This window comes from Thermobia domestica, unplaced genomic scaffold, assembly GCF_964235325.1.
Source record: "Thermobia domestica unplaced genomic scaffold, izTheDome1.hap1.1 HAP1_SCAFFOLD_99, whole genome shotgun sequence".
NCBI classification, from domain to species: domain Eukaryota; kingdom Metazoa; phylum Arthropoda; class Insecta; order Zygentoma; family Lepismatidae; genus Thermobia; species Thermobia domestica.
In genome coordinates, this window is record NW_027655887.1 from 147,387 (window position 1) to 163,980 (window position 16,594).

The 16,594-nt window shown below is 35.0% G+C and overlaps 1 protein-coding gene across 3 annotated transcripts in view; it reads right to left on the minus strand.

Moving 5' to 3' along the window:
• PIG-G (phosphatidylinositol glycan anchor biosynthesis class G) overlaps positions 1-16,594 on the minus strand; it is a 162,611-nt gene that overhangs the window by 88,815 nt on the left and 57,202 nt on the right. For all 3 annotated transcript variants that reach the window (XM_081747196.1, XM_081747197.1, XM_081747198.1), the window contains exon 7: positions 11,485-11,693. In XM_081747196.1, coding sequence (XP_081603322.1) covers positions 11,485-11,693 — 209 coding nt within the window. The remainder of the gene's footprint in view (positions 1-11,484; positions 11,694-16,594) is intronic.

A 16,594-nucleotide genomic window follows, 5' to 3' on the forward strand; every position in this document is an offset into this window, starting at 1 on the left:
CGGAGAAAAAACGTCTTAAAATTTTCTACTCGCCGCATATATCGTACGACGCGCAAACTTATCAAGTGACGGCGTGGCAGAGCGAGAATCAGCAACTCAAATGCAAAGGGTCTCGATTCTCGTTCGAGTTAAACTTTTTTTTTTTTTTTTTTTTTTTTTTTTTTGTTTTTTGCTTCAACCAATAAAGTAGGCATTTGTAACATGTTTACAATGAATAAAACAATAGAAATTTTCAATCACTTGTAAATTCTTTTGATGTTCCATGTTAACTAAGAACAAAATTTAATCTCTTCCGTAAATATTATTGTTACTGCAGTCGTGTAAAAAATGTTCTTAAAGCTTCGTGTCTACATCTGTTGACAGTGTGAGAATTACAAGGGGAATGAGGGGAAATCTGCTTTGGTTATAGCAACATTCAGTATTAGCAAAGGGGATTTCCCCCATCAACTCCTTTGTAAATCGCACACTGTCAACAGATGTAGACACGAAGCGTCAAGAACATTTATTACACAACGACTGTCGTCAAGGGCGCCGATCATGGGGGCCGGGGGACCGTCCCCCCAAGCTCATGTGTGCCCCATGTATTTTATGAATATGTATTTTTATTGTTACATGTATTGTTGTGTGTATTTTTTATTGTTACATATATTCTTGTATGTATTTTTTATGAACGGCTGCCCCAAATTTACAGAGAAATCGGTGCCGTTGACTGTCGTAACCATAATACAACTCGTGATATCAGTATATTTACGGAATAGATTAAATTTTCTTGCTAGTTAACATGGAACATTGAAAGATTTTACAAGTGACTTTAAAATTTCTATTGTTTTATTCATTATAAACATATGGTGAATTTATATTTTATTTATAATTACAAATGGTTACTTTATTAGTTGAAGCAAGAAACAAAACAAGGGTTAACTCGAACGGGAATCGAACCCGGAACCTTTGTATATGAGGCACACTTTACTCACTTTGCCACGCCGTCACTTGATAAACTTGCGCGTCGAACAGTATATGTCGCGAGTAGAAAACTTTTGAAGACAGGTTTTCTCCCTTATTTTTGCCCATTGTGCTCTCCCAGTTTGTAATATTAACTCTTTAAATGTGCACTACCTCCTCGCAAAAAATGGCCCCGAAGTTCACTTACCAAAGTCTGCCTTCTTGTAAGATCAGTGAGAGATAGAGTCGAGTGGTGAGGAGTAGAGCCTACATTCATGTTTCATGTGGTGACATTGAAGTTGTCCTTTCGACACAGTAATGACCACAGTTTCTACACCCTCTTTGATCCAAATCCAAAGTCTGCTGATTAGATACAATTTTATCGAGGCAATATGGGATCGAACTAGTTCCTTTCTAATCGCGGAAGATGGTTCCAAAAAAATTGGTCTTTAATTTAATTCAAGGGTTAAGAGGAAAATAATGAATGTATTTGCACCGAGGATCGTTGACCTCCACAAAAATAACAAAACACGTAACCTATCGTTATTTCGTTTTCGTTCAGATAAAGAATATTTGAAGAAAATTTCTTAACAGGAGGAGATAGAAAATGAAAGTCGGGAAAGGCTTGTAGCGCATGAGAATGTCACAGCAATTTTTTTTTTTTTTTAATCATATCAGTACAGCCATCACTTCGAAAATATTTGCTTAGTAGTGTTTAAATTTCTTTGTCTCTTGATGGATTAAGAGTTGTTTTGCAATTTGCAAGATGTCCAAGGTGTTAGAAAATTGGTTAAAAAGGAAAGGAGACAATAGTTGTGTACATTCTGTTGACGAAAACGTAGAAGCAAAGACATCGAGAACTAGCGAAGAAAAATCCAAAGATGTAAATTTGCCGGCTACTACTTCAGAGAAAGACATAAGTATATTTATTTCTTTATTTCACATTATAAAAATTGTTATGGCATCTCCCGGTTGATGACGAAGATGCAGGGACAACGTCCTTCGTTAAAAATTGGAAAGGAGACTACTTGGGGCCTATAAGTTAGGTACCATTCCGACATTTGCCTAGTGCGAATGAAGAAAACCCTCTCTTAAGATAGCTTATCTGCATAGGCTTTTTACACATTCTTGACCGTTGACAGATTAAGTTAATACTGGAATTGTACACCAGCCTATAAGTCCATACAATATCCTTTTCAAATACTTTGTCTGACAGTGTGCTCAACACTTAATAATGTATGAAGCAGTGATAAAACACCTTTCAATATCCTTTCAATATCACGGAAATTATAATTTACCTAGAAAAGTGTGCAGGTTTTCTTACTTGCCTCCTGCTTTTAAGAAAATATAAATAAAAATGCAAATTTAAATTAAAAAGGTGGTAAAGATACCATTTTTTCTTTTTGTTTACAACTTTTATTTATTTTAGGAAAGAGTATAAGGGGAAGAACGTTATTTTTGCCTTCGTCTTTGTCTATTTTACCTTTTCTCCCCAGGGTGTGTATTTATTTTATTTTATTTCATTTATTTAACAATCACCAGATATAGATTTTATACTGGAAAAGATTTGGGAAAATATTGGCCAGGGCCTGTCTAGTAGGTACCATTCCGGCATTTGCCTGGTAGGGCTGGGGGAAATCCTGAAAAAAAAAAAAACAGTCAGGATGGTCGGCAGCGGGAATCGAACCCACGACCTCCTGAATGCGAAGCCAACAATCTACCACTTGAGATACTTCGCTCGGTAAGATTATTGTTTGTGATTTTTTTCTTTTGAATCGCTCCTGACGGGAAACCTAAGCCTCGAAACATTTTGAATGAAGCATTTTCCGAAATGTACACGTAGTTGTCTCTGAAATTCACCATACCACTTCTTCCAACACTATTAATGTTTCCCCTATTAATGCTCAAAGTTCAATTTTCTGCAATTTCCCGCGCTTATAACTTAGAAAGAACACCGCTTTCGACTTCGGTGAATAAATTTTGCTTGTTTTCGTGTCTACTTTCAACACCCAAGTGCTATAATAGGAATATACAGGCCAGTATTTAGGTAAATGCTATTTTATGCTCGAGCATAGGGCGACAGAATTTAGGGGGCGGCAAAATTTTGGAATTTTGTTTAAGATTCACAATAAAGTAATATTTAAAACTAGCAGCACGCAGTCCCACGCAAACGCGAGAAAATATGTTAATGTGTTTAATTCGCTCTAATTACAGTAGTTACTAATTAGCTAGCTTATCTGATTATTTTTAAATGTCATCCTCTCGAGCTCCCACTCCAAAGGTGAGGATGAACTTGAACATCATGAAAACTGATACCGTGAAACTATGCGACCTCGAAAACTATGAATTCAACACTATCTGTCGTTTTCGATTACTTTTAAAATATCATCCACTCCCTGGAAAGTGAAGTATGACCTTGAAGTTGAATTGGATTAAAACTGTCACTATTCATCTCAGCGACCCCAGAAACTATGAATTCAACTCAAATATTGCTCTACTAGGGATTTGGACAGTGAAGCGAACAAGATATCAAGTGCATTTTGCACCTCTACTAGGGATTTAAACTGGTGTCCTCTAAGGTGAGTGTTCAAGGAATGGAACAGGTGATAATCGGAAAGTGCAATGTCCGAAGAGTATGGGGGATACAATGGTGTTTCCCATCCAAGGCGTAGAATGGTGTCTCGGGTAATCCTAGTCTCGTAGAGCTTAGAGTTGTCCTGTAAGAGGAGGACCCGTTTGCGATCTGTAAGTGCTGGCTCTAGAGTTTTGAGTTTTTCTTGAACACGGCTCAACTGCTGACAATACACAGTTTCATTGATGCTGTGATCAGCTGGTAGCAGTTTCCGATGCACAATGCCGCGAGCAGTCCACCAATCACACAGGAGGACCTTCTTCAGGTGCCGTTGCTGGTTTAGGTTGTTTTGGTACCGGTTCATGGGATGCTAAACAATGATGACGGCGCCGTGGAGATTCGTACAGGACCCACTTCTCATCACATGTCAGCACCCTGTCGAGAAATGGCTCCTTCCTCAGACGAGGCAGCAAAGAAATACAGGTGCCTGCTCGAGTTGCCTTCTGGCCCGGAATCAAATCACGTAGGATCCATCAACCCAACTTGTAGTGCTTCCCAAGTTGATGGAGGTGTTGCCGAATGGTTTTTCCACTTACACTGAATTGTAGTTCCAGTTCCTCACAGGTCTGGCCACTGTTCACCTCAATTGCTGCCTCAAGATCTTCATTTTGTACACATGTTGTTCTTCCGGCACGTGGCGCGTCTTCGATTCTTTCATCACCCTCGTTAAACTTGTTAAACTACCGCTGCACTCTCCGCGTAGTTACGACACCCTCGCAAAAGGCCTGGTACATCTTCCGCCCCGCTGCAGCGGCGTTTAACCCCAGTTTAAACTTTTGAACTCGTACAGCATACACGCCCTTATGACGCTCTATGGAAGTCCCATATTCACTCTCTCCTTATGCAAGTTCACGGTGTAACTGATGTAACTGAACTGCCACAACTAGGTAGTATGTTGTATATACCGACACCAACAACTGACCTTTGCCTTATCTCCATTCACGTTCAACTCACGGTGTGAGGGCCAATTGAACACAGATCTCCACAAAAAGTAGCATAACTTTCTTGGTTATCTTTACACACACACACACACACACACACAGAGAGAGAGAGAGAGAGAGAGAGACAAATGATGAGCGTATACCCACCTAAAAAATCAGCATTACATCACTGATTCAAACTAATTTCATAAACATTAACCAGACCTCAAAAAATCTTTAAAACATTGTACCAACACGTTATCCATTAACAGAAGAAATTATATTGAAATTAGACAAATAAACATGTAGTTAACTGCAGAATGTATAAGAGTCACAAAATATTTGTTTCTCTCTGTCAGACTCAGGATTAAATAGAGTAATTTTTTTCTTTCTTTGTTATTTTTGAAGGATTATATAAAATGGACATCTCTCCTTAATTCTATATTTCTTTTCACTTTCTAACCCGTGTTATGCCAATGGTATTTACTCAATACCCAAGCAGTAATTTTTGTTATAATTGTTATAATTGCGAAGTCAGAATAAGAAGAAACTGATATGATGAACTTTTGTTACATTATTATTTAAATTTATTTGTTGACAGATTCATAGGTTGTGACTGTTAATCAGCGAAACTACTTACAAGAAGAAAATAAAGAAACAAACTAACTTGATTTCATGCTCTTATTACTTTCACACTTGCTTAAGCAGGATTCCTACTGATCTGGAGAAATCGATTTCCCTGACTTACCCTGACCTTTAGCAGGAAGTTCCCTGAGTTTAATGACAGGTTGCGGATAATGTTGACATATAAATAAGGAACAAATAACGGCAAATATTTATATATGAGAACATTTATTCTATAGAGACAAATAGTAATCAATTGCTCATACGTTCTTTCCACTTGCCTTCCATAAAAATGTGAGCGCAACGTCCCATACTATGATCATTAATATCTACCCACAAACGTCTAACAATCAATAATTCTGAAGACACGGTACTTCTTATACATTCATTTAATAATGACAAGGCTCTTTTAAAATATCCAGGTCTAATTTCAATAAAGAACAGCTATTTATTCAATTATGGTTGACTACGCTGAAACTGGTGCACAATTAATGTTAGAAAAAATATATTTTAGAAAATTTCCCCCTGATTTCCAGTTTTTCCCTGAGCTTTCCTGACCTGTGCCATTTTCTCTTGAGTTTTCCCTACTTCCCTGACCAGTAGGAACCCTATTAAGATGAACTGCTTTCTTCGAAACCTACAGAGGGTAATCTATGCTGAAGAAGCAAACCAATTCCTCATGAACACGTTATTGAGAAAAAAAGAGCTGATATTTGTGGTGTTTCAGATTACAGAAATTATAAACAATATGGCTCTAGAGTCGAAAGTAGATCTGAAATTCCGCTAAACTCATCATAACATATTCTACCAGAATGCAATTCAATCAGTTTTGAACCAGAAACTCAAAAAATACTAAATAAAGTACCTAAAATAGCACATTACTTGACTATAAGATGCATTCTATCTTAAAATGAATACCATACATAATCATTAAAGCGTTGTTTCCGCAATAGTAAGAATAATACAAAATAAATACTGTAAAGGAATAGAAAGCTTCCTGTAAATTATTTCATACCAGCTTTCTAAGCACGTTTATTATCCTCTAATGATACACATTTGACTTTCAACCGAGGTTCAACTCTATGATCATGGTAGATGGGTCATGGTAAACATTCATAGGAAAGTTGCTAATAAACAACGATAAGATTTAAGTGTGTATCCATTTCAATGATGTTTACAATTATATCATAATGAACCCATTCCATATTTGTACGTTTTGCATAGAATGAAGTGATTGAATTGAGAAAGAAATATAAATACTTCCTACCCAGAAACTATTTACTGAAATTCTATAATACTATATATACACATTTGTCTATAAGCCAATTTTTACATGAACCTTCAAAATTTGATATTTCCATTCTTTAATTGTAGGTGGCAATAAGTTGCATAATCTCATTTCAATATACTGAAGGAGTATGGAGTTCAAAATTAATGCAGAAAATACGGTATTTCATGAAATTTAGAAGACGAAAATCTGTATGTAAACTCATTACAAACCAATGGACACGGCGTTTTCCAAAATTCCAGTTTTAAGACGAAGGCGGGGGTGCAATATTTTTTCGCCACATTGGAATAGACGTCATCTGTTGTTCGTGATCGCGACGGAAAACGGTTTATCTGTCTGAAATGAATCTTGGAACATAGTTAGTTCCTGCCAAAAGGTTTCTTTCATTTCACACAAAGGCCGTATCCTAAGGGAGTGGTAGGGTTCAAAATTCATGTCAAAAATAAAATATCTTACGGGTTTTTATAAGTGCACTTGCGTTGAAATGCGTGCCATAAGCAGGGAAGTAAGTTAAAATATTTTCCAAAAATCTATTCTCCCTGTGCGAAGAACGGACATTTTATCTCGTTTTCTATACGCATATAATAATGTTAATCATATCGTATATAAACAAATAAGAGAAATTCAGCTTTCTACATAATTACTGAACTTGAAAGCAAGAGCATATTAAAAGTAAGTGTTGATTTCTGTAATATTTTGTTCATTAACAAGTTTGACAGACTAAATATACTTCATATAAAGGTTACGTTATACGGTATTTTTACTACATGTAATTTAACAGCACATTTCAATTTATAAAATGAAAATTGAAATCTTTCAGTTTTACATCTCACAGTTATGACGTATATAATAAAGGAGATGGTGACGATGAAAATGAATGAATAAATGGAAGTAAGAAAGTTAAAGGAAACTGGAAATTTCGAAAAAAAGAAGAAGAAAAAAAACAGAAAAACATGCACAAACTATTTGTCCACTACAAAGCCAGCTTGGCCCGAGCTAAGATTAAACTAGAAACACCCTACCTACCAAAGATGAATGCTCTACCATAGAGTCACAGCGCCACGCATTTCAACTTATAGTTTATAGTGTCTAAAATATGTCAAACTTCTAAGCACTTGCCCATAAAAAGAACTGTCATACTTGACAGTATTCAACAGTGTGGTGATTGCCAATGTTTAAACTCGAACCTTGGGTATAGAGTCGGTTCTCAGTAGCTACCGGTACGTTAGTATTCTCAGTTCAGGTCTGAACAGTACCATTTCTTATAGTAATCTGTAGAACAACAGACAGTGTGTGGATATAACAACAATACGGTTTTAGAAATTGAAAACAGAACTTCAAAATGCTAATTACACACAAAAAGTACAACGAGAAATCACTGAAGCGAAGTCTCTTGATACCAATAACAAGCAAAGTGAATATATTGACCGAAACACGGATTCCCGTAATTACCTAAAAACCTAAAGAAGAAAATATGGGTAATGTAATTATAGAATCTGGGAGTATAAAGTATAGTTACCTTCCTTGCCCCAAAGGAAAAAGTACACACGATTGGATAACAACATTTATTTCTTTCGTCATTTTAAAAATGAAACATACTTAATAACTGTACAGCTATGTAAAAGGAACTACCGCGTATTCTCTAAAATACCCTACTGACACTTTCAACAGGAGGAAAGACCACTGAAAAATATATTTTCAGTATTTTTCTCCAATATTAGCATAAACGAATTAAACTAGAGGCAAAAGGCTTATATGGGCAAACTTTCTTCCACTGGTGACACTACAAAAGGGAACAAAATACAGAGAAATTTTAGTATTTAACACTGAACATCAAAACTTCACTGCGAAAAGCAAAGTTATGTGCATTCAGACCTACATACGGAACATTTTATCAAAACTTATCCGGTTTCTTCCCAGGACGAAATTATTATAGATATTACCACCAATGTCCGAACATTTGTATCTAAATATTCATTTACTTATACATATAAGTAAAAAAGAAAAGGGCCTATCCGGTTTCAATAATGTACACAAACTTTACGAGAGATGGCTGAAATTCAGCTTAAATGTAGAAGAGACTATGCAGATTCTATTCGAAAAGCAAAATTGTCCTAAAATGGATGGAACACACTCAAAAAAGCACGAAACATTAACATTAATGTCAATGGAAAATCAACGAAAAGCAAATAATTTCTCCACTTATCTCAAATATCAAAACAGGGAGATGGCTGAAATTGAGGTCAAATGTAGAAGAGAATACGCAGATTATATATTTTAAAAGCAAATTGTCCCAAAATGGATGGAACATTGTCAAAAAGCATGAAAAATTAACATTAATGTCAATGAAAAATCAATGGAAAACAAGTAATTCCTCCATTTATCTCAAAAACCTAAAGAGGGAGATGGCTGAAAATTAGACTAAATATAGAACAGACTATTCAGATTTTACACTCAAAAAACAAAATTGTCCTAAAATGGATGGAACAGTCAAAAAGTACGCAACATTAACATTAATGTCAATGAAAAATCAATGGAAAACACGTAATTCCTCCATTTATCTCAAAAACCTAAAGAGGGAGATGGCTGAAAATTAGACTAAATATAGAACAGACTATTCAGATTTTACACTCAAAACACAAAATTGTCCTAAAATGGATGGAACAGTCAAAAAGTACGCAACATTAACATTAATGTCAATGAAAAATCAATGGAAAACAAGTAATTCCTCCATTTATCTCAAAAACCTAAAGAGGGAGATGGCTGAAAATTAGACTAAATATAGAACAGACTATTCAGATTTTACACTCAAAAAAAAAATGTAATGGAGTCCGTACTCTTGAGCGAATCCGTTACTTCCTGAAATCATTCGTTTCTTGACTATTTTGCAGTCATTGTAAAAATCTTCAATTGATAGTTTAATGCATATTTACCTACGCAAATGCGGTTAACTAATAAATAATTCCTATTGTGTAGTACTGTGCAATACTCTGAAATCACTGCAAAGTTACTACGACTACATTTTCAATGGACTATTTAAATTATTGTTAAAATCGAATCATTTTAAAGTCTTTTCTAAATCTCATTCAATTCATTAGCTTAACTACAAGAAATCTTGCCAGACAAGTATTTGTAAAATCATTACATTCATTTCTTCATTCTGTAAGGAAAACCAATAAACGACAGGTAATTATTCCTTCAACCATCATGCCACATTTCTAAATATTGGATTGCACGGGCCTTCCTGGTTGTACGACCGAAGACGTCATCGTCCTCTCCTATCAAAAGTGTTGGAGCACACTTCTCGAAGTAGATTGTATTGTTAGACGTAAAGTGAAATGCATCGCCAAAGCAACCACTATAAGATCGTTTTCAGGCTGATCGGCAGTTGGGACCTACAAGAGTTCATCACCGCAAAAGCAGCCCATAAACGAAGCCCAGGCCACCATCCAGATATCATCTTTAATTTGAGTTACGATAATCCTTTCATCGCCCCTGGCAGATTTGACAGGTTTGAAATCCAATCATGAAGTTCAGCATTGGTTCCATTGCATCTACGCCCGGAAGTTACGCAGAAACTTAGGAGAATCAATGAGCCATTTTATCAGCTGGAACAACTTAGGCATCCTAGAGAACAAAGCATAATTAAGGAAAGTGATCACTTCCTATCCTCACAGTCAAATCCCTTCTTTTACCTTCCACCTAACCTAGTTGCTAGTTTATCATTTGAAATTCTTGAGTTTTATTTATGCACTGAAACATAATCTTTCATAGTTTAGTTGCGTGCGAATTATCAGTTTTCATCCCGATTTACATCTCCTTATTTAAATAATTTATGGTAATTTACGAGTAATTCATAAGTCAATTTCTGAACTAACTGAATTGACATTCCACACCCGCATACTATATCTATAAATTAGTGTGGTTTGTTTCTGATATTAATCTTTTACAAAATATTTTGTAATTAATTGGAATATAATACATGATTTAAGAATCTCGAATGTTGACCGCTGCAGAAACAAAAGTTGTTCAGTGAATTTTGTTCTACTAACGACAATCTGGTTTAGAACAATTAAAATTCATACAATCATGATATCTATTATTTCTGGTAAGCCAAATCTCTTCTTTTCTGGAAAGCAATCCAACCAAAACTCCAAATCACGACCATCTCATATAGCTTCGTCACTTACAAAGACACTATACTAAAATTAAACTAATATTTTACACTGAATACATGAACAACATTGAAAATAGCAGCTTTACTTTAATTCCTTTTACAGTGTTGGCAGTGAAAGAAAGTTTGCCCGTATCGCTCGTAATCGAATTACTTAGTGGGGCCGCGGTGGCTCAGTGGTAGAGCGTTCACCTCTGGTGCATGGGGTCTCGGGTTCAAACCCTGCTCCCGCCAAGTGAACTTTGTGGTGGACAAACACCGTGTGCGTGGGTTTTCTCGAGGTTCTCCCATTTCCTCCCACTTTCTTCATTCCACCATTTCATTCATTTCTCATAATCACCGTCTCCTTTAGCCTAACCGTCATAACCGTGGGACGTAAAACTGAAAGATTTCATTTTTTTTTCGAATTACTTATCGCTAAGATTTAACAAAAATTTTGAAATCATGTTTGTTAGTAAATCTTTCTCTTGTTGAAATCTTCAAAAAATTCGAATATACAAACAAAAAGGGCTCATTCTCGATAAAAGGGATTTACAACTACGTGACATTTTATGCACATAGCTGTGCCTGCTACGTATTGTTGCATTTAATGTTTTTATATATGAGAGTCAATAGTATGTGTTCGTCTAAAGAATGAGGCACTTAAAACAATGAAGGAATCATTTCGGTAACAAATAAATATGACAACATTTAAAAGAAAAAATAAACATAGAATTGTTTAAAATTCAATTTATTGATTTTGTCACGCGAAGCTTTTAAAATTCCTCTACTTTAGCTATCATATATTGTACCTCATCGTTAATAAAGGATTTAACTGTCTGTAACGTTAGTATATTTATTTCTTATGAATTACATAATACTGAAAACAATAATTACAAGTCTTACTAAAATCTAATTGACTTACCTTTATCAAAATTTGAAACCGTAGTCTCAAATAAAGTACTAACTTGATGTGCATTATAATGAAGTATATACAACTGGCTTCCTATTGTATGATTTTGTAAAAATTCTATCAAAACTTTTCCAATATTACTCTTAGGAATTGGAAGACCCAATAGTGCCGAAAGTGTTGGAACGATGTCGAGTTGCTGAACTGCTGCATCAGATGACATGCTAAATCAGAAATACTATTTTAAAATGCTTAATACTAAGATTAAGGATAAAACTACGAGATCTATTTGCCTATTTCAATATTTTAGACATCTATTTGATTTGAACATAGTTACCATGAGAGAAAAGTATAATTAAGAGTAGTAAATTTGCATCTTATTCCACTGTTAAACAGTGAAATTTTACAGAAACGAAAGCAGAAGTTCTTTATTCATTTTTGGCCGCTGAACACGAAAATCACACTTAAAATTCTTTCCTGGCTCAGGTTTGAGTAAATTAACATTTTATATTCTGTGTATAGCAGTACGACAGCTACAAGTTCCCAAACATTGAAAGATTACGTAAATAAAATTGGCCCTCCCTTACAGACGTTTGGACTTTGGAAACGAATATCACAATATCAGTGTGCTTCTGACATAGATTTTGTAGTAATTGCACTTTCCGCATTTTGCATATAACGCTATAGAAAGAAACATGTAGGGATAAAAATACCAGTTTTAGACACGCCATTTCTTTGCCTGCCTCCTGTGAGAAATGTCTGGAACATCTCTTGGAATCATCCAGCAGAAATCCGCTAACATGGAAACGGATCACTTTCCTTTGTAATGTTGTTCCATGGCAGAAATGTCCTGGTGGAAGAACTCTTCTTGTACTGAAAGATTAACAATTCACTAGGAGGACTTCCAGGTGAGAGTGCAGGAAATGCATATTTTGAGTAACATGCTGCGCTCAAATTAGCAAATATGCCTTTCCCACTACATCAGTCAATGACCGCGTCCTGGAACCGCAAATCACGTCCGTACATTATTACTGTATGTGGTTCGTGTCCTGCAGTTTTCTAGGATGGCTTAGGCATTCATGACAGTTTAGGATTCGATCCTTTATGTTTCAGACGTCTCCTTTAGACTTTAATAGCAGTTCGGACTTTCCACCAAAGCCGACCATATAACCACCGGACAACAATTATGATGAAAGGATACGTGTAATTATATTTTCTTGATTTTAATCGATAACACTCAAACTTCACTAATACAAATTAAATTACACATTGGCACTTTGATTTAAATAATTGAATATAATAATGGAATTTAACACTTGGCCCAATTATTCTTATTACATTCGCGGAAGACGCGGACGTCGCGGGTTACCTGTTGAACTCACTACATCGTTAGTTTCCGCGATTTTGCACTGTCACTTTTCACTCACTTTGATGCTGAAGAGAGATAATCTTTGGCGGTTCCAGGGAGATGTCCTTAAGATTGGGGGATGAATTCCCTTACTTTCCATTTTATTTTTCTTCCAGTGGTCTTGAAGTTTTTTCATTGTGTAGCTAGCTCCTTTCCGACGATTTTAAAAGTAACAATTACGAACAAATGTTTTAAACTTGGATTTTGTTTTCTCGGCAACATTTTCTTCATAATCAATGGACCATATATTAAATGTAGGTTCATCGTTCCACCATTTAACTTTTGATGCGCTAAACACTGTAATTAAATGCATTACGTATTTAACAGTTTACGCACTGTTGTTTATTTACATCTTTGATTTAGACACTTTCTTGTTACATGCTGTTGTCACATCAGAAACAATCGTCAGACTGACTTGGCTTTTCTCCCCACCTCTCCGCGTTTTTACCCAACAGAAAGGCTTGCGATGCAAACTGTTGATGTTAGAGCTAAAAATAACTATGACAACCTATAAGCAGGAATTTTTGGAGACGAAGTTTGCTATTTGTGTTGAATTTTAGCACCGTATTTGGAGAAACGAGAGGGTCCACCAAGACTTCCGTCGCAGACGCAACACACATACATATGCATATTCGTCTGTTTGCCAAGAGAAAATTCTTAAGAGTGCTTTTATACGAGGTTTACTTAAAAAGTTAAAATTTTCTTCATTAATATTTGATGAGCTGGACCATATGGTTACATAGGCGCTCGACAAGACGTTTGTTTTAAGAGAACTGAAAAACAAACAAAACCCTGCAACACTGATTACTATTGTCACCAAGTTTTCTCCACTGGTCTTCAAAGGGTTAATATCGATTAAGTCTTCTTGTAATGATATACCGAAAATTTTTTTGATTCCAGTCAGAAGTTCGGTAACGAACACGTGGGCCATACAAGACGAATTTTGAATTACGGTTGGGCCATAATTTTAATAAAGTTTATTAATGTCTTTTATTATATTAATATTTGTTGTGTTAGGATATTTAAGTGCCACAATTTCAAACACATCAAAATATAAACAAAGTTAATATTATTTTCTTTCAAAATAGTATATCTGATGATTTGAATAACTAATTACTATCGTTGTTTACCATTAAACACAAAAATATTATGCTTATAAGTACTGAATAGTTATTGTAACATAAAATATTTACTAGTGTAGTGACTTGTACTCTTTAAGTTTCACATGAATTAATTTTATTACTGTTATAAGAAAGCATTCATATTTAATATTTACTTTTATTAAAAACAACTTCGAACACATTGGAAAAGCGACATAATAAATATATGTCTATTTTCATTTAGTTTTTATACGTAGTAGCGTTATTTTAATCATTATTACTACTGTAAAACAAAGATATGACATAAATTAAATTCAAGTAAGAATACACGTAAATATTTTCAAAATATTAGTTGCAATATTAAAAGTTTTAATTAAATCTACAATAACATTAATTAATCATGACATTTTGCATTTATTACATTCCGGTTAGAAATTGACCAGGAATGGACCGAGCAGTGGATGGTTTGTTAGACCATTACACTTTTTAAAGTGTTTGCCCTCCGAAAATTTAGAAGACACCACCCATTTTATTATAATTATTTGTTTCCCAATCCCGAGATGAGAGTAGGGGACAGAATAAAAGGTTAAAATTTAAAAGAATAAAAAAGGGAATAATACGAAAATAACCTGCGCCGGGCTTTATATAAATATGTTACCCAAAAGTGGGAGAAAACCTCATTTCATGCCTTGACAAGCCACTTGGCATATATTTCCTTCTTTGATAAAAAGGCTTCAGCCGTCCGGAGGTCACATAGTGGGTCACGGACGCCTACTAACGTCGATACGTACTACAAATCGTAACAGGGTAATTATGTTGTTACACAACTTTTTTTTTTTTGTTTGTTTGTTTGTTTGTTTTGAATTACCAAAATCATTGCAAGTGTCTATTTCATAAAATACAAGCAGTCCGGCTCAACGAGGTTTTTGTTTATCCTACACCTACTTGAGGCTTTTTCAACACAAAAACAATTTCGAAAGGTTTCATTTGCCAACAAACGACTAATGTGAAAACTATTGTGGTTTTCACCAATTCTGATTGCTTTAGGAAGCAGTAGCTCAAAACACAAAATTGGTTTCTCAATATTTATGATAACGGCATTACACAAAGAATTGACTAACTTTTTACAGCTTAACTTGCAATTTCTTTTCTTTCGCGATATTTTTCTATGCACACCAATTTCACTGTATTCAGATTGAACACTAGATTGTCTTTTTTGTTTCACTAGGATTTTCCGTTCACCTGTGTGCTTGACGTTCGCTATGGCGTTACACTCAGCTGATGCACATCACTGATAGTAATTGGTAATTGACATTTAATTTTATTGTTACATTTGTTTTCAAAGCGCTTATACGTAAGGGGTTTGTTCATCCAATTGCCACATTCTTCCTGAAAAGGTTTGTAATTTTTATTAACTACGGGTGATGCGTGATCAGCACCTGACTCCTTTACTAAATCATTAACTGCTAAATTGCTACTGTGATTTGATTTAAGATTTTGATCACCTCTTTCAAAAATACATATAGAATATTGGTTATCGTGGTGCGACAAAACAACTTTACATTTATGACTACTTGTTAGTGCATTGCATTGACTATGACATTTATTTCTCAAAGAAAATTTACGAACAAACTTTGAAAATTTACGAAAACAATACAACATACGTTTGACTCTTTTTAATTTTCATCTAACTTTATGTACTTTCTTTTTATGTTGCCGGTGCTTTTTGCTATAACGAACTTGCAAATTGTATTTCCTTACAATGTGACGAACAACATTTCGTAACCTACTAAAACTTTCTTGACAGGTTTTAAATTCTTTTCCCACGTTACTGAGTTATTGTTAGTATCATAAGGCCTACCAGACATAAAGCTATTTGAACTATCTTCTAAATTGATAATTTGAGTGCAAATGACTACGCAGAAAGTAACACATCCCATTTGTTTTACCTGTATTTCTTTGACTTTCAACTCTCAGCTTAAAAAACTACTCTGCTCATGACGTACCTCAACATCCGTAACAGACACAAAAAATAAACAAGTTTTGGATTTGTGTAAGGGAACACATCCTAATTTACTGGCTAGCAAGGTGCCGTGGAAGCAGTTTTGCTTTAACAAACATAATACACTACAAGGATGCGTGAGTGGCTTACTCTTGCCTTCTTTTTCAGCGCAATTTATTACTACTTTCGTAAACCTTTTTGTAGTGAGGCACACGTTGCACTCACGAATGTTTTTTGTTCTTTTACAAAACAAACAATCAGTTGGTCGTTGACTGACAGAGGTTTCTGCGATGGGCGTGGCTAACCCTGTGGTTGAGTATAGCGGTCGAGATATATTTTTTTCAACAGCTGAGCTGCGTACGTTAGTTTTTTTCTTTTTCTGCTTTGCTTCTTTCTACAACAATACTATTTGAAAGATACACAACAAATTCCTTGGCCTTGTCTAACTTAATTTTAACGAGACTAATAACACGAACTATTTTTTTTTTCTATATTTAATTCACAATCGGATATTTTTTCAACCTGTTCAAATTTATTGTCAAGAAATTCAATTCTAGCCTGACTTAAAACAACAGCTGATGGTTGAGAACTAACACATGGTAAAATGACACAACT